This window comes from Parus major, chromosome 7 (assembly GCF_001522545.3).
Source record: "Parus major isolate Abel chromosome 7, Parus_major1.1, whole genome shotgun sequence".
Lineage (NCBI taxonomy): Eukaryota > Metazoa > Chordata > Aves > Passeriformes > Paridae > Parus > Parus major.
In genome coordinates this window covers 18,493,728-18,516,939 of record NC_031776.1, presented here as the reverse complement: position 1 = coordinate 18,516,939, position 23,212 = coordinate 18,493,728, and the positions used below count along the sequence as shown (strand labels likewise).

Sequence of the window (23,212 nt, the reverse complement as noted above, 5' to 3'; positions counted from 1 at the left end):
TTTATTATGTAATATCTTAGGGTGTTCCAGAACATAATTTAGCAATTCTATTTGCTTCAAATAACACTAAACAGTACCTGTAATGTAAATTTTTAAAACTTTTGTCCTTTTTGCTGATTTTGTCAGATTTCTTCACATAAAACCACATTTACCTCTTTCTTTGTCTAGAGTCAGACTCAAAGAGGCTCTAGGTACTAAGGCTCAACTTACGACAATTCCTCTCATCTGATGTGCCATTGTCATAACAGTTGTTTACTCCATTGCAGACATACTGAAGGGATATACACCTTCCATTATTGCAAGTAAATTCTGTGTTGGAGTCACAGGTTCGAAACAAGCAGCCAAGCTCATCACTGTTATCTCCACAGTCATTGTAGTGATCGCAGCGGTAATGATAGGGTACGCATCGCCCATTGCCACAGGTGAAAGCTGTTGGCTGACAAGTATGGAAAGCTGCAGAAAATTAAAAAGAAAAAAGAAATGTGGATAAAATATAATCTAAGTTCTCTGAAAAAGTAACAACTAAAATCACAATATATTTTTACCTGCCAGGGCAAACACAGCTGCAAAACGGACTGCATGAAAAGTAAAATACATATTTGAATTAAAAAATCAGAAATTGGCTGTACTTGACAAAAATTCAATACTACAGTGCTTCTGGATTCTAAAGCAAACCACTAGTCATTCAGACCTCAAATCTGTGAGCAAGCAAGGGATTGTTTCCAAACTACAACCACAAGATCCATCATCATAAAACCATAAAAGTTACAGAGACTACAGAACAGGCAAGACAGAGTATACTTTCTAAAGCTGTTATTTTAAATGCTTACCACACACACTTTCCAACTCATCACTGCCATCACCACAATCATTGTCGTTGTCACATTTCCACCGCTCAGAGATACAGTGTCCATTAAGGCATGTGAAGAAACCGGTATCACACCTGGTACCATTATCCACAATACAATGCTTATTGTTATTGGCTAAATACCAGTGACCTTCAGAGGGGCACTGACATTCTGCACCAGCTGGACCTAAATTTATGTTTGACAATTAAAAAATATAAAAACAAGACACAAAAAAGAGGGAAACAAATTTAGCATTGATGTTTTATATAGGGTTCCATGAAAGTGTTCATAGTTGTAACACCGGAAAAAGCAAAGTAACTTTCATAATTCCTGTATGATCTATTTACTTAGATAGTAGTGTGGTGAGTTAGCCAAACTTTTATCTCACTTAAGCAAACTCATTAAAACCCTCAAAAGTTATTTCAGAGCTCCTTAGAGGAACTGAGATCAGAATTTGGAGTATCTTAGTACTTGCTTGTCCAAATGCCTATTTAGTGGCAGCAAGATGGCATGAGATGCTTTCAAATATCACGGTTACATCCACTGAGACTATCCCTCAAAATCAAAACAGGTGGTCAAAATTTCTTGCAATAGACAAACTGCTCTTCTCAAAATTGATGAGAAGTTTGAGTTGTTTACAGATAAGACAGATCTTCAACGCTATTTAAGATACTACAAATAAAAACAGGCACTGAATGACTTTTCAAAGTCAAGGATCATAACTTCCAAAAATCTAAAACACATGAGACAGCTCTGTAACACTTACGTAATAAAGAAATAGCAACCATAAATTTTTAATATGTTTTGTAGGAAACATCTGATCAGTATACAGTAAGACTATATAATCTTAAGGCAAGCATACCCTGCAGCACTCACTTCATGTCCCAAGGAAAGTTTAAACCCAAGAAAATAATTCTTTGGCTTAAGTTAGAGAAACCCATAATTTTGTGAGGATACTCAGACACAACCCCAAGATGTGTTTGTGAAATATTATGATCTTAAACAGCAACAATTTTGATTCCATTTATAAATAAAATAGATATTAAAAATTTGTGAACACTAAAAAATATTTCAACTGTCCTCATGTGACTAGATTGTTACAGTCTAAACTCTAATACAGGCAACAGTAATAGCTTAAATTCATCAAGCATAACAGCTTACCTGGTGCACAGATGTGACTGCAGCCACCATTGAACTGGTTGCAAGGGTTCATACATTGCTGCTGCTTACTTTTTGCCCAGACATGAATATCCATTGGTCTTTGTGGAAGATTCATGATCATCACAATCTGATCTGAGCCATCATACTTATTAGCTCTATAAATGCTTCGTGTGTTCCAGTCTGTCCAATATATGTGCTGATCAAACACTGTCATTGCAAATGGATGCAATGCAGTGCTAACAATTACCTCACGATTTGTACCAGTGAGAGTGCATCTCTCAATCTTCTGCCTAAAAGAAATTATTACATCTTAAAAGAAAGAAGTCTTTTAATATATATAACATATTTAACATATATATAAAACCATGCCCTAATCAATCTAGCAAGTGACATCCAGCATTTCAGTACTGTTCACCAATATCTCAGGTGCTGCTATGCTACTCCACCTCCATTGACTAGAGTTTGAAACAGAAAAGGGTATGTTTCATTTGACATCCTGAATTCCTTTTTAAAATAGACATCCCATTACAAGTGCCTTGCCCTCCTGCATGCAGTCACCTTATTCCCAGAAGATTCCATAGAGACACAGGCCATGGGATTTGTTGCATTACAGAGAACATCCTTCTAATACAACAAAGATGTCTGAAAAATAACTTCTATGCTGGAGGAATCAGAGGGGATAGGTCTGATTGCTGCAGTGGTTTCTCTGATACCATGGGTGAATTTGAATATTTAGAAAACTAAACCATTTTTTATAACTTTCTTCCTGATGGAAGAAATTCTGTGGCATAAATTCAAGGGTCGAGCTCTGCCTGGTAGACAACAGCAGTAATATCAGGCCAAATTCCATAGGTGACAGGCATTAACCATGAGCAATGAATACTGTATAATGTGTACTAGGATTGTATTTGTTTAGAAGACACTTAGGAAAGCCCTGAATTGTATGTAAGACAAACAGACAGTGAGTATGTAAGTGCATAAAGAAGAGAACAAAATCTACACTGTGACATAACTTCTTATTGCAAAGTAGTTTCACATCAATATTAAAACTTGACATTGCATTGCTAGTACGTAATTCTAACATTCTATAATGTCAAGTACCAAATTCAACTGAAATGATGAAAACCAGCTATGAAACAAGGAAAAATAAATAATAAAGCTATTAAAATATTAACCAAATGTAAACCAACAAGTGTGTTATTAATACATACAGATTTGCATCAGCCCAGTACAGCTGCTCTTCTTCATAGTCCAGGGTAAGTCCATTTGGCCATACCAAGTTTGTGCTCACAATAGGCGTTCTAAAATTTCCTCCAAGTGTAGCTCGTTCAATCTTTGCATTTGAACTCCAATCAGTCCAGTACATATACCTGTCAATAACATGATTATATTTTCATAAAACAAAACTCACTAACTCTGCTTTTGGTGGTATTTCCACCCTGGAATCCCTCACTGAAGTGTGCATTGCAAAACTACAGGAAAGGATCTTCTTCCTCTGTTTTGGCTCACATTGACAAGGGAGTCTTCTTGAGGGATCACTGGGGTCCACTGCAGTGAACTTCAGAAAACTTTTTCCAGTTCCTATGTAAATCCAGTCCAGTAAATGTCTGTTGTATCTTTCTTAATTACAACACAGTATAACTGGTAATGAAATTAAAAGCACAGTATAATACCGTAATTTTCCTCTCAGCAAATCTTTTGATACTGAAACAAGAATTCTTCTGAAGCATTCAAGGAATACAACAGAAAAAGGTTTAGAGTAATAGGAAGTGTCTGACAGTCTTTGTCAAGGTTTAAATTGTAGTTTCACTGGCGGTTAAAACAAAGTGCAACACCTACCCTCTGCAGGGATCTAATACAACAGCTCTTGGCCGTGGCACCCGGGCAATCACTGTGCGGTTTGATCCATCCACAGCCATCGAGCTGATGGTCTGGTTGAGGTAGTCACTGTAGTATACTCTGTTGTTGATCCAGTCAAAGGCTATGCCATCTGGAGTCCCCAGGTCTTAGCCACATGCAAGCAAACACACACAAGCTAAGCATGGTTTCCTGAGATACTGCAGCACTCTTCATCTATAATAATTTGGCTACACCAAAGAGTTCTTTGAAATGCCATTGGTACCAGTACAAATCTGTCCATTTAAAAACCTGGACTAGTAAAACTTAGGCAGACCTGGGTATACAATAGTGTTACAAAGACCTTTCCCTCACACAGATTTAAGTTCTGGTTGCTATTCTTCAAGTAGCAGGAATCCTAACTCACTCCATTATATTTATTACATATAATTTTAATTTATTATGTATAATTTTATATACAGAATAATAGCCATCCAGTTTTATATTTCCATTTAATTGGGATCAAGATGAAATAACAATCTCAGAAAATGAAAAGATAAGGAAGAAAAAAGAGCATTTAATTAGACAACTAAGTGGTCGACATTGACCTTTATTATAAAAATACCTGTTAAGCTAGTTGTAGCTGCTGCAGGTAATTTTTTTTAATATCTGATTACTTTTTACTGTATTTCAGTGTACTTACCAGATGCAACTACAGTTGGAGAGCCAATTCCTGAGTAAATACTAACATAACTGATTCTTCCTGTTCCTGAAGGATAACTTTGTGTAAAATATATTCGGTTGTTTATGCTGTCAAAATCCAGGGCCACAGCAGTTCTTAACACATTGACTGTGCGGAAGGGAGGACTGTGGTTTTCAGGATCTAGGTGGATACTTCTGAGGGCATTTTCAAGAGCAAAAATCAGGTAATCATCTGTTGAAATTGAACATCTCTTGCCATCACTGCCTAGTGTTCCAAAGGCACAACCACATTTTGGTATCTGAATGTCAGGAAGGGCAAAACAGAGGTGGGAACAACCTCCGTTGTTGTCCAAACAAGGATTGTTGTTGACATCAAGGGGTGAACGTGACTGGAAATTACTGTTGTAAATTGTAACATCCCTTAGCCAATTAATGTTATCTCTTATTACTGTTGGCTGATCAGCATTGCCTGGCTGTTTGCTGGCTTGGAAGATTTTTTTCAGGTTTCGATCAACCCAGATCATGGAATTGCCAAAGATAGTGATACCGTATGGAGTTGGATAGCGACTGCCATAACGCACAATTTCAACATCACCACCATCAGGCTGAATTCTTGCAATCATATCTAGGGAATCATCAACCCAGTAAACGTAGCCATTGCTGTGATCTATGGCCAACCCACGAGGCGTGACAATGCCCTCAGACACAAGAACTGTTCTGTTGGTGCAGTCAAGAAATGCACGTTCAATCTTCGGATTTTGCCCATAATCTGCCCAGAAGAGATATCTGTTTTTTGGGTCAACTACTATGTGCCTTGGCATGTCTATGGTAGTTTTCAGAAGTACACGGCGATAAGTTGTGTTTAAGCGCAAAACTTCTATAAAAGTCTCTGTCAGGAATGCATTTGTAAAATAAAGATTTCCTGTATACACAAAAACAAAACAAATCAGAAAAGCAAAAGAGAAAGTTAATATTAGTATCAATGCCTGAGAAACAAAAATTGCTAAAACACCAAACCAAAAAATGAATAGCCATCATAAATATGTTAGTAGTTGGAAGCATAAGGTATTTCCCTACAATCTGATGAATTAGAAAGAAGGCAGCCAAACTGACAGTAGTCAATAAATTTCTAAATCCTCATGGATTGCCGTGGATATAAGTAGTACAGCTGCCTTTTAAAACACACAACTATGAAATTCATATTATGGCACAAGACTGTATACAGGAACAAAATTAAGTGTTTGATAGGCTTTTGGAATGAGTTTTAGGATAGTCATCTGCTGTAAACACTTAATTTAGTTCCTGTATACATTATTCCTGTATATATATATATTTAGTTAAACTGAAAAACTTTTGCAAAACATAAATACAGTATATATATAAAATTGAGGCATGAATGGCAATTGTTGATTAATACTTTCTGAAGAGTTAATATTTGAATTAATCTCTAATATGTTTAAATAGGAAGAGGAAGTACACATGGAAATTACAGTTCAAAGATAAACTATTTCTGCTTTTTTTACTTTTCATTATAGCTTATGTGTACACAGCAATCTGAGGGTAGATGAAAAGTCCTTTCTTATTTACAATGTCATAAGACAGGTTTTGTGCATTCTTCTCTGGTACATGTTTTCACAATGGTAGTACGTAGCTATGTACAAATGTAGATACAAGAAGAGAGGCCTAAGACAAATATTAAAGCATCAGGAGAGAAAAGGCTCTATACATCTCTGATCGACTTTCACCTTTACACATAAATATATACATAAGAGCCATTCATTCCTTCCTCTTATTTTAAAATCAGTCCATTAAACCACAAGTTTGAACCATGGCACTTCCATTAAAAATAGTTGCATTAGAATCTGTTTTTGTTAGCCTAAAAATTTTATAATACGTAAAGAATAACATTCTCCTAAATTCAGCTGTGCTTACCTGCTACCCAGTCAATTGCAATGCCACGGATCCCATTTTGTCCTATTCCATTTGTAACAACATTTCTAAAATAAGAACCATCAGGTTTAATTTTACGTATTGCATTTTGAGAAGAAACTGTGCTACTGAAGTCACACCAGTAAATGAAACCAGAAGGCATGTGAACATCCACATGAAGTGCATTTCGTCCTGAAATATTTTGAAAAGTATTAATTAATGATTTTTTATATAAACTAACTTATTTAAAGTATGTGCTAGGCTAGAAAGAAATGCCAAAACACTAGGCATGACAAGATTTTTTCCTATTATATTTACATACCTCTTCCTGCCAGTGGTACCATAGCTTCAGAGTGATCTGATGTCTCTAAACTAAATCCTTTAATTGCAGAGAGCATAGAAACAACTACAAATGAACTGTATGGGGAACAGGTTCTGTTATCAGGATTTAGCTGAAAGCCAGTAGCACAGGCACAGGAGAACAGTCCACCAGGTACAGGCAGGCAAAGCTGCTGGCAAACTCCAATATTATTACTGCAGCCATTTGAGGAACCAGCAGAATCTGAAAAAGACATATACAGCAAAACAAAAATCTCAACTGCATCATCACTAACACCCACGGACATACACCCAAATTCATACACTGCTATAGTATTAACAATCAACTGACGAAAATAAAGATCCTAATCATAATACATTTTAGCACAGATGTGTCAGCAATAGGTTTACTGGTCTCTTGTCATCTAAGATCAATGGGGCCAACAATCAGATAAAACAAATTTGAAGCTAAAGTACCAAAATTTCTTAGTCAACACTACTTTGGTAAAACTACATGAGCCAATAGATGCCTTTACTAGATGGGGGAGCATCTTTTATCAAAACCAGGAAAAATGCTTCTGACACTTTTCCTGAAAGCCAAATCAAAGTATTTCTTTTGAAAGAGCAAACATTCTGTCTCCAAGGAAAGTTTGAGTTTTTGCAAGTTGAATATCCTGAAACACCTCTCTAGGAAATACTCACTGTCTCTGTAATACACACGTAGGCTCTTCAGTCTTGGGACATTATCTCTCAGTACTACTTTGTTTGCACCAGTGGCCTTGTCAACTCGTTCAATTACTTCATAATCTCGATCAGTATAGTACAGAAATGTACCATACACAGCAACTCCCCAGGGATGAGAAAGATGAACCACCAGAGTCACACGATTTGTACCATCCACATTGCCTCTCTCAATCTAAGAAATAATTTTAAAGATTAAGATTACATTTCTTGCAGTAACAGTTCAGTGTTATAACATAAAACTAAAATATAACGCATGATACTAAAATTTCTTTTGTGCATGAAATCTTTAGGTACAAGGTTGGAAGAAGAGGCAGGCAGTGTATGATTTCTGATCTTATACTTATTATGGTATTATGGTCCAGATTTTGGTTGGTCCTGCAACTCCCATTTTTAAAATTGAAGTAACTGAATCACTCATGAGAAGCACAGATGCAGAAGCAGGTAAAGAAGCAATTATTAAAAAAAATATCTCCTACCATTCCTGTGCTCGTGACAGCCCAGTACAACTTTTGTTCCTTAATGTCAATGGTAAGGAACTCTACATGGTCCAGGTTGCCAGTGAAGAGGGTTTGTATGCTTGATCCATCCATGTTTGCACTGGCAATCTTTGCTGGGACTCCACTGTCAGTTCCCTGGTCTGTCCAGTACAATTTCCTGTAACAGACATTATCAGATCTGTTAGCAAAATTGGCAAGAGAAATCAGTGGACCAGAGTCACTTGAGCATATCCATAAAACCAATTCCTCTGTCAGTCAATACTTCAGCAGAGGCTGAACAGAGTTCACATTGAATCCAACCACAATGAAAAAGAGCTTATTTGAGAAAGAGAAGAATGCTTGTTCTCTCAACAAAGAGAAACACCTGCTTCTCTTGAAAAAGAAGAATGCCTCTTAAATAATTTTTAGAAATCCATAACCTTACCTATATCAGTTCACGATACCATCAGCAGATAAATACACTAGAGTATTATGACTACAACAAAAAAAGGAGGGGAATAATAATGTTTCACAGATGGCTGCAACATTTCAGAGTGAGTTTGGTTTCAATTTTCAATTAAAACTACAGAGTCAGAAAAAATCTAGATGAAACAGAAAAAATGGCAAATTGTTCTTTTTGGGAGCAAGCAGCAAAATTATATTTAGTGCCATGCTTATTGACACGTGACCTTTTTTCCAGGTAGTATGTCTTTCTACTAGGCTCAAGTCAGATGTCATAAGATATTTTATGGAAAGACTTTGGAGTTCTCTTTATTCTGGGTTCCCATTTTTCAAGGATTTTTCCACAGTCACTATAGTCTGAGATTCTTTTTGATTAAAAAAATAGTATATACAAGCATTGTAAATTAAGGAGGATGAACATCTATGTAATAATTTAGGAAGCTATGCACTTATATTTTACAGCTTAAAAAAAGTAAGTAAGTTCTGCACAAATATGAAACAAACAATACCATGTCAAATCCAGAATGAAATCTGAAAACACTAAACAAGAAGAATACAGAGAATACATTCATAGGCAAAGACAACAGCAGTTTTGGAAATTTACCCTCTTGCTGGATCAACTGCCAAACCAATAGGCGTGCCAGCTCCCAGAGAGGTGCCATCATTGGTAATCAGTGTTTTCCTGTACATTATGTCACCATGCAGCTTCAGGACCTATGCAAACATTGAACTTATCAGACCATGGAATGTAGAACTTATGGTACTTTTTCAAATTACAGGAACAAAGCCTAAATCAACACAGAGTTGAAATTGCAGAAGACTTTCTCAAATACCATGAAGAAAAAGCACATTTTTCTGTATTCTAACCATCTCCCTTCTCCAACACGCATCCCTTGAGGGAGCTGCTTTCAGCTCAGAACCTGCCCATGATAACAAGGAAGAATCCTAGGTATAAAAATAGTTAATATCTCAGCTTCCATAATATCTTCAAGGCCTGAATGGGTTGATAAAATTCTGATTTAGGAAGCATGCCATTTCATTTTCTCAAATTAGCTGCCTTTCAATTTAATAGTAGGCATTTATATTTTGGAACAAGAACACTAATGACTGGGCTTATTCACAGTCATTACTGTATGATATATTACTTATCCTCCATTTCCCTACTCTGAATGACAATTTTATCCTTCACATATTATGAGACTGCTTGTCTCCAGAAAGCTACATAATACATCATCAAAACATTTGGGAATGGATCTTACTGTGTTCAATGGCAGCATTCCTTTACTGTCAGAGGCATTGCATTGGGATCATTGATTTGAAGTAAGGATGGTAACAATAATAACTCCAGTCATCAGAGATGACTAGATCACTAGAAGGCTAAGGAGTTGTAGGGAGAAAACGAAAAGAGAGGTTTATATACAAATAAAGTTTGCAAGATAGATCTGTGCACAAATAAAGTGTCCAGAATATGCCACTTTCCATCTTTTTGACTATGTTTAAATATAAGTTTCTGTTCAAGTTTGTATTTTTCTACAGACAGATTAGACTTTAAAATAAATCTAATTTAAGTTTTTCACTAAATAAATATTACTCATTTCAACCTGTATACATAGCAGTGAAAAATCCAGGCTCATATTTTCCAATTGTCTCTCTTAAATAATTACCTCAATTGACTGTGTCCCTGGGTTACTGTAATACAGGTTTGCAGATATCCAGTCTAGTGCCAGACCAAGAGGAGCACCAATAACAGCTGCTGGAGCAAAAACTGTCCTGTTGGCTCCATCTGACCTCACTCTGTGTATTTCACCCTTGGGAAAAAAAATAAGAAAGTTAAAAAAATGTCAAAAGCTGAAAACATTCTTCTATTCAGACCACACTAGCACTTTTTTTATACTGCAATCTTTTCTAATGTTAGCCCAGTTCAAGGAGGGAGAAGGCAGAGACAGAGATATAACAGAACCAGGAACAGAAAATCAAGCACAGAAACTAGAGAAATAACTTTTTTTCAGAGGGTGATCCATGACTGACACAGGTGTCTCAGCTCTGTTTGAGAGCAACAGAAGCATGAGGTGCAGGCCAGGGATACAGTTGAGGGGCTCAGCCCAGAGGCACACATTTGTCAGACCCACCAAAGGCACAGCTAACACCTAACACTTGATCTGTGGAGGCACCTGCCACTTCACTTGTCAGGATTCAACTTGCAGTTAATGGATGTATCAGCCCTTGAGCTCTTACACTATTGTATATGTCAGCTGTATCTGCTGGCTGACATCTGTCAAGAATATTTTTTCAGACTACAGGGAAGATGAAATGGATTCCCAAGTACTTATGTAGTTTTTTGAGCAAAGGTTTGCTTAAATAGATCTATTTAAATACTTTATTGAACTAAACATTCTAACTTTAAAAGAATAATTAAAAGAATTGTACTTTTTTATGAATGGCATAGAATACATGAATACATTTAAAATTAGTTATTTTTAAAATTGTATTTACTTCAGAGCTGCAAAATTTAAAGAAAGCAGGTTGGGGAAAAAAGCAAAAATCTTGTGTGGATGAGACATAATAAGTTTGTGTGAATTGTTTGTGTTAAAATGTAATTACAGAAATCTCCTTATCTACCATCATACTTCTCCAAGACCTTGGATTACTGCTTTTCTTGACAAAAAGAACTGTTTTTAAGTTTCCAAGAGTGAAGACACATTACAGAATCAATAGTTTCCTATCACATCTGTCTCACAGACTACCATATGTTTTTTCCTTTTGAATGTCCATCCACAAAAATTATGGAGGATTTTTTGTGGCTTTTTTATTTTTGTTTTGCTTTGAATTTTGGTGTGACAAGTTAGCCTTAGAGAACACATATAATTTCTTAGTTATGATGAGCAATAAAAGCAATTAGTCAAACAATTATAATTAACTATTAAAAATTTATTAAAATTAATTTTAAAATTTATAAGCTTCATATGTACTACCTGGAAATTATACTGAGTTTGCAACCATTTTCTATTTAAAGAAAAAGATGCCTTTCTATCATGTTATTTCATTAAGTGCTCTGACTAAGTGCACATGCATTCATTCTAACGAATGAGTGTCACAGTGTCCAAAACTCTGCTCCCATGGAGAAGTGTTCTGGATGTGTTTGCAGAATTGACTCCTAAGTCAAGAGAGGAGAAAGAGTGGACTACAGCACAGCAGGTCTGAGAGTGTGGTCTGTCAATTCTCTCCACTATTTCCTGTTCATGTCTCCAAGCCAGAAAAAACATTAATCAGATGTTTTTGGTGACAAAAATAAGAACTACTTAAAAAAAAAAAATGAAGCTTCTTTACTTGTCCTAGGAAAATGACCAACCAAATAAAAAAAAGCCAAAAATGAAAAAAACAAACTCTACACTACAACAACCAAAAAACCCCTCAATTTCATTCCTTTCTATTTATCAAAATTCTTAACAGCAATGCTAACAATATTTCAGTCTAAAATACTTTTTTAAAATAAAAACAGTCTTAATTTAGTGCTCATTTTAAACACAAATACTAACTTACTGGATTTTCAACCCAATAAATCATCTGTTCAGAGTCATCAAAGTCAACATCGACACCATTTTGAACTCCTGCTATTGGAACCATAGCATCATTTGTCTTCTCCTCAGGGTTCAGAGAAATTCCGTAAATTATATTCTCTCTTACAGCAATAAGGAAAGGGTGTTCAACTGTGAAAACAAAGAGTAATTCAGAGCTGTTTCTGGTCAAGAAAAAGGCATTATGATATGCTTTCCCCCTCCCACCCCAAAATTCCCTGATGCTGAGAATGGTTCAATCCTACCAGTGATGTTTTGAAACCACTTACATATGTTTGTTCCCTCACTAGGAATGAGGTTATCAGCTATTGAAACTGCTGTAACATTTTAAGTTTCAGCACTGTGCAATTACAATGCAAATTCTGAGAAGAAGGAAGTAAATAAGGCAGGATCACTTGCTCCCAGACAAAAGTAGGATATTTGTGCAGCTGCTCTAAGCTGCTTTTTCAAATCTCTGAGAAGGGAAACCAGCCAGACAAAGCTCTGAGGATTCTGCAGGGCCTGCCTGTGATAGGTTCTAATGGTTATTGAGCAGGACTCACAAGCACAGAACGATGTCCCAGCGGCAACTGCCGATCATTATTATTAAATATAACTGCAGTACTGTTTTCTTGTTTTATCCCTAAGGGAACAGACATACTCCTTTATTATAGGTAAACTTGTACCCTTATGCTTAAATCTTATTAACAAAGAGCAACTCGTCATGTGATCCAACAAAATGTATCAGAGAGCTGCAGAGAGTCAGCAATGGCATTTCTCATCCGCTAGGGACTGGTGAAGAGAATCTCCTGAACACAGATTCCCCTCTTCCTTCTGCTTTGGGTCTTTTGGGAACAAATACTAGTCTCTTCTTTCCATAGGCACAAGCTACCACTTAACAGGGAACTGGGCTGCTGTAGCAGTAACCCATTTCATCTTTTATAATAGATCAAAGGCTTGATTGGTTGGTTTGGTTTTGACTTTCCTTACTGCCTTCTTAATACATCTATATAAATTTTGCAGTAAAAATTTTGATATGAAAAACCACAAAACAAAACATCACTGCACCTCCAAAAATTATTTTCCATACTTCTGTCTGGTTGCTAGAAGTATTTGTCAAATCTTACTGCTTCAAGTTTTACACCTATGCAAATCTATACAATCTGATTATTCCTCATTCTTTTAAAGGAAAATAGAGCATATTTGCTGAGATATAGAGATATAAAAACCTGTGTAGCTTCATCAGACTGGCATTAATATAACTTCTGCAATTCTTAAGCTTAATACAATTTACACAAAATATTACATTATTAAATTATTTGCTGAAACTTCTTGGAGAAACTAAAGAGAAAATAGTTGCAATATCTTGTTCAAAGATAGTAGGAGTTCAACGTCAAATGTCTTAAATCACTTTGAAACTGTCAATCTAAAGTTGTAAATTAATAGTAATGTATTTTTATATTAAATATGCACATGTACCATGTTAATACAATATTTTAATATACACAAATTCCATTGTTGCCAAGCCAGCTTGCTACATTACCATCTTTTATATCAATCTGAAATGCAGCTTAAAATGAAGTAAGTAAAAGGGCAAGTTTTCTTTATCTTACAAAAATGGTGCAATCTTAGAATCAATGAAGTTGGTAGTATTTAATATGCAAACTAAGTAAGCAGACACCAGCAATATCACTGTTTGTAGAGACACTGGGCAATCAAATCCATGCAGCTCAGTTTAATCTTTCTTCTGAACGATTGCACTGGCCTACTAAAATATACAATGACAACAAGGATAACAGCAAATATTAGTGAAGAAATGAAAATTATCTATTTGTGTGCAAGCATATAATCATAAAATAGCCTAGGTTGAAAGGGACCTTAAGGACCATCTAATTCCAGCCTTTCTGCCATTGGCAGGGATATTAATCATAAGCAATTATTAAAATATTTTACAATGAAAAGAATCAATATATTTTTTATAACTTTTTCTGGTGTGCTGACCTTCAGCAAACACATTTTTTTAAACTACCCAAATCTGTAGATATTTTCTACATACTGTTTTAACTGTATAAATTAAATCTAAATATGCAAAAAATAAACCAATATAGTTTAAAAGAATTGTGCTTCACAGAAAGACATTGCTACTTCTCTCTTACTGAACATTTATGTCAATAAAAGGGCCACAGTTGTACCTAAGCAGATGCAGGGAAATTTGCAACACATGAAAAATAAAGATAAGAAATGTCAGTAGCTCAATTCAGTGGCAGAATTGGGTCAACCCCTACACATACATGTGCTTCATCACTGCCATGTTCCATTTCTTTCATCATCATCCTTCTATAAGCCTGAACATAATCGAACAAGTGCAGATTTCTAAAACAATCCCTCTTTTTCATAATAGATTAAACAAATTCACACTTCATTTCAGATTATATAAATTGCTAATTCCCTTGCTGCTGAGTAAGAAAAATGTGAATGCAATGCAGCCCTCTAAAGAGCACATTGCTAAGTATCAAGCAGGAAAAGAATGTGATATTGGCCTTTAACAACTAGATAGTTTTAAAAGAAGAGGATCTTTTGACTGACAGATTTCTAGTGTTAGCTCATCCCAAAGATAATTTCAATTAAACTTCAATGATTTGAAGCTTCCTATATAGAGAGGCATCAAAGCACAATCTGTACAACTGATGGAAAAATTAATAATGAATGCTTCATCTGACAAAAGCAATGTGATCAAATTTCTAGTCACAAATTGCCTACCACTAATTTGAATTTCTGTGATTTTTTTTTAAATGAACTGGCTAAATTACTTTTACAAATCACTGAGATCCGTGGCCTACCCAAAGAAAACTCAGTGGTACTTTTTGATATGAAGTTTTGTATGCAAAGGTTAGTTCTGTTACAGCTGCATCACATGTAATCACATGTCATTTTAGGCTGTCCTTCCAGACCTTCTGCATTTGGCAAACTACTTTTTTACTCTGAATAGGGAAAAAGCTGAAGATGAGAAATTTTGATCTGAATTTCAAAATGCAGTAGTTTAGATAGACTGGAAAGAGTGATAAGTAACAGGAAGAACATCTCAACTGATTTGAGGAAATCAAAACATCGTTAATTACTTCTGAGCAAAATGCAGACTGAGAATGAAAGTGATAGTTACTTCAAACTGCATATATATATATACACACACTATAAACTATATATATACATATAAATAAATATATATATATAAAACAAAACCTACCAGTGCTAAAGGAGAACTACTTGTGCTATTTATTGTGAAGAATAAAAATAGCATCAGGAATGGGCATAAAATGGGGAAAGACTATATTTCAACAGAAAATTAGGTTTCCAATTATCAAAATTGTAAGGTTAGGTGAATTTTAGGGGCAAGAACACAGATTAATCTAGAACTAGAGCTTGACTGGTAGCAGGTGACATATGATGCAACATAGTCAAGGACAACAAAGAAACAAACTTCAGTGACCAAGGAAGTCCCTTCCAGTCCTGCATCCTGACATTCTTACAATCACAACCCCTGTTTCCAAAATGAATACTTACAATGAACACAACAATCTGCCACAGTACATTTTCATTTTTAACTGATACTAAGCTCCTTCAATATGTATTCCTACAGCCAAACATTCCATGTGGTGAGAAATTTTAAGTGTGGCTTCTTTAAAGTGCTTATAAGAAAATTAATTTCATTCATTTTCCCCAAATGAAGAATCTGAATTGCTGATTCAGTCCTATCCCAAGCCTGTCTTCAAAGCTTTGGGCCAAGTATACTCCATGTGTCCTAAATGAAGTCTGTCTGGAGTGACCCAAACTGATTTCATGAGCAGCAGCCCACAGAAGTATGCATTTTGCCTGGGAGAGGGATGGACTTGACAATCTCAGGTCGTTTTTGTCACCTTATTATTACTACCCTACCTCTCATGCAGTTCCTGTTATCAGGAGAAAGGAGCCATCCTGAAGGGCAAGCACAGGAAAAAAAAAGTGGTCCAGATGAAGAAAGTAAGCAGAGGTGGCTACAGGGGGATGATGCACAGGAATTAATACCTGAAAATAAGAAAGGAACTATTAGCAACTATAACAATATAAAGCAACTAGAGAGAATATTCTGTCTCATTGCTACTGACAACATCAACCCAAAACTAAGACAGTTTTGCTATTTCTTTAAGATAAAAAGAATGAAATTATTTCTAAGAGCCACAAGCAATACAATATACTTGTAACAGGATACAATTTTCCATGGAAAACTAGTACATTATCATAGTGATCTTTGCAACTTTATGCATCACAAAATATCTTTCAAACTCCATTTCAAACTTTTTTTAACTGCACGAGGAAGCCTGTGGGATTTGTAGTCCTTAATTGTAATAACCCTTCTAGATGAGGGAATTAAATTATTTGCTGAAACTTCTTGGAGAAACTAAAGAGAAAATAGTTGCAATGTCTTGTTCAAAGGTAGTGGGAGTTCAATGTCAAATTTCTTAGATCACTTCAAAATTGTCAATCTAAAACTGTAAAATGGGAAAAATAAAAAGACATTGACGGTCTCTCCTGACTGCTATTATTGCTATACACTAAAATTCGGCCTAAATCACTTCCACAAACTTGCTGCTGAAGATTTTTCAGAATGAATAATCTTCAGAAAACAAAAATCATCCTTAGCAATTACAGCAGACTTTATTCCAAAAAGCTTGGAAGTTCCAGGAATTTACACAATTTTTACTACAATAAAAACTAACAAGAACTGAAAACAAATTAATATGACAATAAAATAATGGCATAAAGTCAGAACTCAAACTGTAAGAAAAATGTTCATGTCATCAGTATAAATAATCTAAACCCTGGTTAGTGTCAGATCTAATGATTTACAAAATAAGAGAGTGGATGCCAGTTTTATTCCTGTATTTGGAATTTCAATCAGCATGTAATTATTTCTTCATTTGTTAACATCAGTATGTTTTGCTATTTTGCAAGTGCTCTATTCCCTCCTTTTTTGCCTGGCCACACAAAGTACAATAGAATAATTCAAAATGAAAAATTATAAAATGTACTAAATACAATAAAGAAAAAAAAAATCTCCAGGAATATAAATTTTTTAAACCTTTGACTGTAAAATAAAATCCCTCAAACCATAATTATGATGAATAAATTAATGCTATGCCCTGCTAACTGAACAATTTGCAGTGAGAATAGGTGGCTTTAGTTCTGAACACGTCTGAGGAAAGTTTTGTTCCAAAACAAATCCAGCACTGAAAGTACTAGTGCCTTACTCAGATGTAAGTCTCCACCTTCCCTGGCAGAGAGGTATATTTCAAGGAAATAAACAAACAAACAAAAAAATAATATTTATTAGCTGGATACTCCATACACAAGAAATACAATTCAAGCTGAAAGATAATATTCATATCAACATGTTTCCCACTTTCCAAGTAATGCCATGAAATGAAAAAAAATCTGATATTAAAGATCTCTACCTAACAGAAATAATGTAGGGTTTTTTTTACAGTCTTTCAGCAGCAAGACATCACTTGCACAAGACCTCGGAGCGAATATTTAATGCAGTGAAGGGGTTTATTTATCATTACTGTTTCATTGACTAAAATAATGTAGAAGTACTTACAGAGAAGGTTGATAACTGTAATTTTTTCAAAAAGAATTACTACTACACAAGAAATTGAATCTAGTATGCCACAGAGAGAAATTTTAAGTTGAAATGCTTTCCAAAAATGTTTCAATTGTCTTGTAAAAACATTCAGAACAAAGTGCAAGAAAATGATGCATACTACTTCCTTATTATTCTTTTTGACTAGTCATTATCCTGAAATGCTGCCTAGGTGGTTACTTTCCCTAACACCAGATTTAACAGTTGCAAGCCAACAGGATGAATTATTTGCTTGTTTTAAGCAACCTATTTGCTGTTTTAACCAACCTATTTGCTGAAAAGACTGTTCTTGGTGTTTCAATGCATACTTATTTCTGCAATTACCAAAGTTCTTTTGATGAACTTACCATTAGGCTGCTTTACAGGATGGACTGCCACAAGACCCAAAGGCTGGTGAATGTTATAAATCATAACTGTCTGGTTTCCTCCATGCCATTTATTGGCCCGAATTACTCGATTAGTATAGCGATCGCTCCAGTACACAAAATCTTCAAAGACAGTTAGCCCATGTGGATGTTGCAATATCTAAAAAGTCAAGGTAGATTGCAAATTTACTTCTGGTGATTTGCATATGTAAAGCTTGCAATGAAGTTATTACTTCAGAGGTGAGCACAATTTTTAAGTAAATAAATAACGAAGCAACTGTGTCTCAAGAGAAATTTTTCAGGAAAAAAAATCATCTATTGTCTGAAAACAATACATTAATAATCAGTAAAATATTTTTTTAAAAAAACTAAAATGCTATACAAACCCAGTGAGATGCAGAGAATGAGAGATTAACAAAGCAGTCTGCTTTGGGCAGAACCCACAGATAAGGAGCCAACTGTAGATTTTCAAGAGCAAAAGAGGAAATGTCTAGTGAGAATTAAGGACCTGTCAAGAACCTGCATTCCTGATAAGCTCCCCTAAAATTTACCAGAAGATCAAAAAAGGTGGCTTACCTAGATTTCATATAACCAGGAGTGGAAAGATTGCCTTGGCTCCTATTCCACACTAATTGTCTTTCCAGCCAAAAGTAAAAGCCTCAACAGTCAATTATTAAAAACATTCACCTGGTTATTGATACCAGTTTCTGTGTACCAGCTGAACATCTGCACTATTGCATTGGTAAAAAGACTCGATGCTACAAGCTGCCAGCAGCAATTCACTAGGAGATAGACTGTAAGAGGAATGGTCTTGATGGAGTTGCTGCACACAGCAAGTAGCAACACAAAACACTTCACTGTTCTCAAGAATAGTAGCAATAATCACTCACAAAAGACCAGGAAAAGTTTTTCTAGGCTTTTTGTACTATATTTGCCTATGGAAAATGCACCAGCAGTAGCAGCAGTGTCAGATTTCATATATGCAAGCAGAACAGATGGCAATGATCTAAAGCACTAAGTCTATATGCAGCTCCAGACGCTGCTGAAGATCTCCCAAGAAACTGAATAGGATATGCAATTTCTCTTTTTCCAGCAGCAGGAAGCAGATAAAATACTTCACATCTGCTTCACTCAAGAATTTTGAAGAACAAAACACCCACGTCTATGACAATGATAATATATTTTTAAGTACTATCAGCAGGGACATGAGAAAACAACAACTCCTTATTAATGTCTTACCAGATCACTTGCAACCACCTGTCGTCTATTGTTTCCATTGTAATCACAGAAATCGATATAATCAAGATAAGCATCAGCAAAATAGAGAAGTTTATTTGGATAATCAATGGAAAGTCCATTAGGCCAGTAGATTTTATTATTAATAATCACTGAGCGCATTTTGCCATCCATGCTGGCTTTTTCAATTCGAGGGTTTTGGCCCCAGTCCGTCCAGAACATTACATGAGCACTGAAAAAAGTAACTTGTGGTTAGCAATCTGGGAAAAAAATAGCTGCCTACTGAGAAACATTAAATAAAGAGTCATTAGCCAAAAAAATAGACACAATCTTTCCAAGAACAGTCCTACACAATGATACTGAAATAATTTATTTTAGCAACATGCATACCTAAGATATTAGAGTAAATTCTGTTATAAAAATTCTTTTAATACTCCTACTGCTGTTTCTGTTGGTTGATAATACCAGCATATAGAAGCTACTGTTGTCACTGTTTTTTAATGTTGATTATAATCTCATTCTCTAGTTGCTACATAATAATTTAATACAGGCTTCTACTCTAACAGGTATGCATTGATAATGTTAACAGCACTGAAACCGGCAGTCAACAGAGTTTGAGGCATTGAAGTTCTCAAAAAAAGAATAAAAATTTATATATGAGTAGTTCAAATCGTCACATCAACTCTATATCACTTGCTGTCTGAAATGGGAAGGTACTTTTGTGATAACAATAAAATCTAGATAATTATTTTAGACTTGAAGCTATGAAGGTAGGCATATGACATGAAATCACATAAAAGCTTGTGGCATACCACCAAATGAAGTGATACATCATAATTTTGAATTAATACTTCTTAAGTAGGAAGCAAATGTAGAAAAACCTTTTATACATAAAAAACCACCTTGTTACACTGAAACAGAGCAACTTATCACCAATAATTACCTCATGATTTGAAATATTAGTCAACCCTGCAAACACACTAAATTGTTTTAAGTTCTCTTCCACTTGTCGTTTACAATTCCAATACAATTTGGGCATCTCTCAAATTCTAATAGTTACATCATAAAATAAATATCTTTATAAAAAAATATTTGAAAAATCTTACTCAATTCTGGGATCTAAAACTAGTCCTCTTGGGTTTGTTATATTTTCACTAATCAGCACAGTCCTGTGGCTCCCATCCATGTTGGAGACTTCAATAGTTTCCAGAACAAAGTCTGTCCAGTAAAGGTTACGACCCACCCAATCTACTGCTATACTTTCAGTCACAGTGACACCACTGTCAAACACCTGTTTAATAACAAAAAAGCAGGTTGTGGGGAGGAAAAAAAGATCATATTAAATTTTACCCTTTTCATTTCTATAGGTATAGAAAATGATGAATCAAGTTTCCAATATCTTTTAAATCTATTATGCAGAATGAATCACAATATACGTATTCAAAATTATGGCAAAGCATAAACCCAAACACTCCTACTAACTTCAGCAGGTCTATTGAAGAAGAATTTACTAATAGGAAAATCAGCTTATATTTTCACGTTTAAAAATGGGCTTCCTGAAAGCATTCCATTTCCTTTTTCAAACTATGTGAAATGCTAGCTAAGCATCTTCAAAGTTGTTTCACTTTGTTATCTCTCTTCTTACTATATTTGGATTTCTCTCTTCCTCTTGGTTAACTGAAGATACAGCATCTTCATTTTCTCTCCATAAAAGCCAAGAAAACTTACTCAGCAAAACTTACTATTTTTCTGTCAGTCCCATTTTTATAAGCACTCCAAATTTTATCCTGTGTTGTATCAGACCAAAAGATACGATCTGTGATGGAATCAAAATCAATAGCCACAATATTTGTCCCATCCCGAACCAGAGAATAAATACTGTGTGACTGAGAAGTGATGTTATCCACAACGATTTGGTTACGACTTGCCACCAGCAAAAGAAGATTCCCAGATTCTGTGAGAGGAATATAAATTAAAATAAACCAGTGAGTTACTCAGCAGTAACTGGGAGAAAAATAAATACTGAGTAATTTAACATGACTTTATAGCATCAAAACTGTAGTATCTAGATACACATATTGAAAGGACAAATTCAAATCAATTCTCAGGCCAAGATACAGTATCATATCCAGTCTGTCCATCCTGACTTTTAAATCTACCTTGCCTTTTCTCCATAACTCTTCCTATAGACTTCCCTTCCAGGCTCCTATCTGGACCTCAGGTCCTATTTCCCATTGTGTAACCTGTTTGCTGCTGACATCCAACTCTCATTTCTCCATAAACCCCTTTCATCTCTGACTCCTGTTTCAACTCCCAAAGTTTTTGGTACTTCCAATTAATTTACTCTGGCCTCCCTCCTTTGTAACGTTTTGTAACGTTCTCTTTCCCCCCCCCTTTAGACAATGTGGGAACTAGGGAGGAGAAACAGATTACAGGAAAGCCATAGATTGCTGTAATTAGGTTGCACAGATAAGACGCTGAAAAAAACTGAAGAGTAGCAACCATAAAGACAGTAAAATACAATAAACTCCCTATTAGTAATGGCCAAGCTTATGTGCAGGAAAATGCAAGTATCTTCCACTACCTGAATGTATCCATAAAGCAGGAAACCTATAGAGACAAATTCCACTGGGTATATGGCTTCTCTGCCCTGTCAGTGTACTATATAAGAGACAGAACAACTGGCATCTAGGCTGTATCAGTGATGTTTGCTCTTTACAAATGAGCAAAGTACAGCATGGGCACCAGGTAAGCCTTATGAAAGGCTAGAATTTAAATACTTCGTGAGCACTGAACTTTATGAACAGTTAATTTTGGCCTATGGTTTACAAGTCTCTGACACTGCTTTTCTTCAAAACATTATTTTTGACCATTGAAGGCTAAAAATAACAGCATTCATTTAAATATATTATTTCAATAACATATTAGTTTCTAATTAACCCCTCAGCTGACAGTTTTAACTCTCAATGTCATGAACAGCTCTAAGTGGCCATTTACATCCACTCTTTATGAAGAAAACAATTCATAATGGAAAAGTGTTGGGGGTTAGGATTTTTCCTTTTGTTACTTTCTCTCAGGGAATTTTCTCCCATATATTGTTAAGAGACAATAATGACTGGTACTTGAGAGAGACAAAAGACAAAAGGCCAAGAAGGGCGATGAGTGCAGGTGGCTGAGAAGCATTCTCTTGGGAAAGGCAGCAATACCACAAGATTTTGGCTGGGGGGTGAGGGGCTGGACTCGGCTCTTCTTGCTCTTGCTGTCAGCATTGGAGGAGGATGGTCAGAGGAAGACGGTCTGAGAAGCTATTGCTTCTCACTGCCACCGCTCAGCCCTGTACTGCTTCTTCCTTACTGTGGGTGAGCCTCTGCTTGTAAGAGCAGCTGTTGGACTGGGACCTTATTAACACCCTACCTCACTATAAGGACCCTCACTATCCACCTGAGTGCCTCAGGGGAAAACCCAGGACCCCAAGCCCCCTCCAAAGGACCATCTCCTGGATGCATTCAAGAGCTGGGATGCTGCTGCCCAACCCCGCCATTTTTCTGGCACTGCTCTGGGTTTTTTGCTACACTCTAACCCTGCACCCCTGCCTGTGGAAGTCCGCTCCGCTCCTGCTACAGCTGTGGGGTTTCTGATACATTTTGATTGCTGCTCTGGGGTCTGCTTGTCCCTGCCGTTGCAGCCTCCGCTCGGAGGTTCCTGCTGCAGCCCATTTCCCATCCAGCCCGCCCGCCATTACCCCGTGAGGGAGACGCGGCCGAGCTCGCGCCACAGCGCCCCCTGCAGGCCCAAGGGAACCATGGCAGCGCCCCCTGCCGGCGGTGACTGTAACCACACCAAGGGGAAGCGCCTGCAGCCGGGACAAGGCGCTCACTGCGGGTTTCTGCTTTGGTTGGTTGTC

At 36.1% G+C, this 23,212-nt stretch overlaps 1 protein-coding gene across 3 annotated transcripts in view; it reads right to left on the bottom strand.

The window, feature by feature from the left end:
* Positions 1 to 23,212, bottom strand: part of LRP2 (LDL receptor related protein 2) — a 114,947-nt gene that overhangs the window by 40,174 nt on the left and 51,561 nt on the right. For all 3 annotated transcript variants that reach the window (XM_015634263.2, XM_015634265.2, XM_015634264.2), the window contains exons 27-44: positions 21,051 to 21,262; positions 20,415 to 20,599; positions 19,312 to 19,540; positions 18,055 to 18,232; positions 15,964 to 16,092; positions 12,017 to 12,183; positions 10,141 to 10,284; positions 9,081 to 9,190; positions 8,015 to 8,192; positions 7,497 to 7,710; positions 6,799 to 7,038; positions 6,480 to 6,668; positions 4,549 to 5,469; positions 3,849 to 4,014; positions 3,221 to 3,379; positions 2,010 to 2,299; positions 831 to 1,034; positions 211 to 453 (exon numbers count right to left, since the gene is read on the bottom strand). In XM_015634263.2, the coding sequence (XP_015489749.1) occupies positions 211 to 453; positions 831 to 1,034; positions 2,010 to 2,299; positions 3,221 to 3,379; positions 3,849 to 4,014; positions 4,549 to 5,469; positions 6,480 to 6,668; positions 6,799 to 7,038; positions 7,497 to 7,710; positions 8,015 to 8,192; positions 9,081 to 9,190; positions 10,141 to 10,284; positions 12,017 to 12,183; positions 15,964 to 16,092; positions 18,055 to 18,232; positions 19,312 to 19,540; positions 20,415 to 20,599; positions 21,051 to 21,262 (4,158 nt within the window). The remainder of the gene's footprint in view (positions 1 to 210; positions 454 to 830; positions 1,035 to 2,009; positions 2,300 to 3,220; positions 3,380 to 3,848; positions 4,015 to 4,548; positions 5,470 to 6,479; positions 6,669 to 6,798; positions 7,039 to 7,496; positions 7,711 to 8,014; positions 8,193 to 9,080; positions 9,191 to 10,140; positions 10,285 to 12,016; positions 12,184 to 15,963; positions 16,093 to 18,054; positions 18,233 to 19,311; positions 19,541 to 20,414; positions 20,600 to 21,050; positions 21,263 to 23,212) is intronic.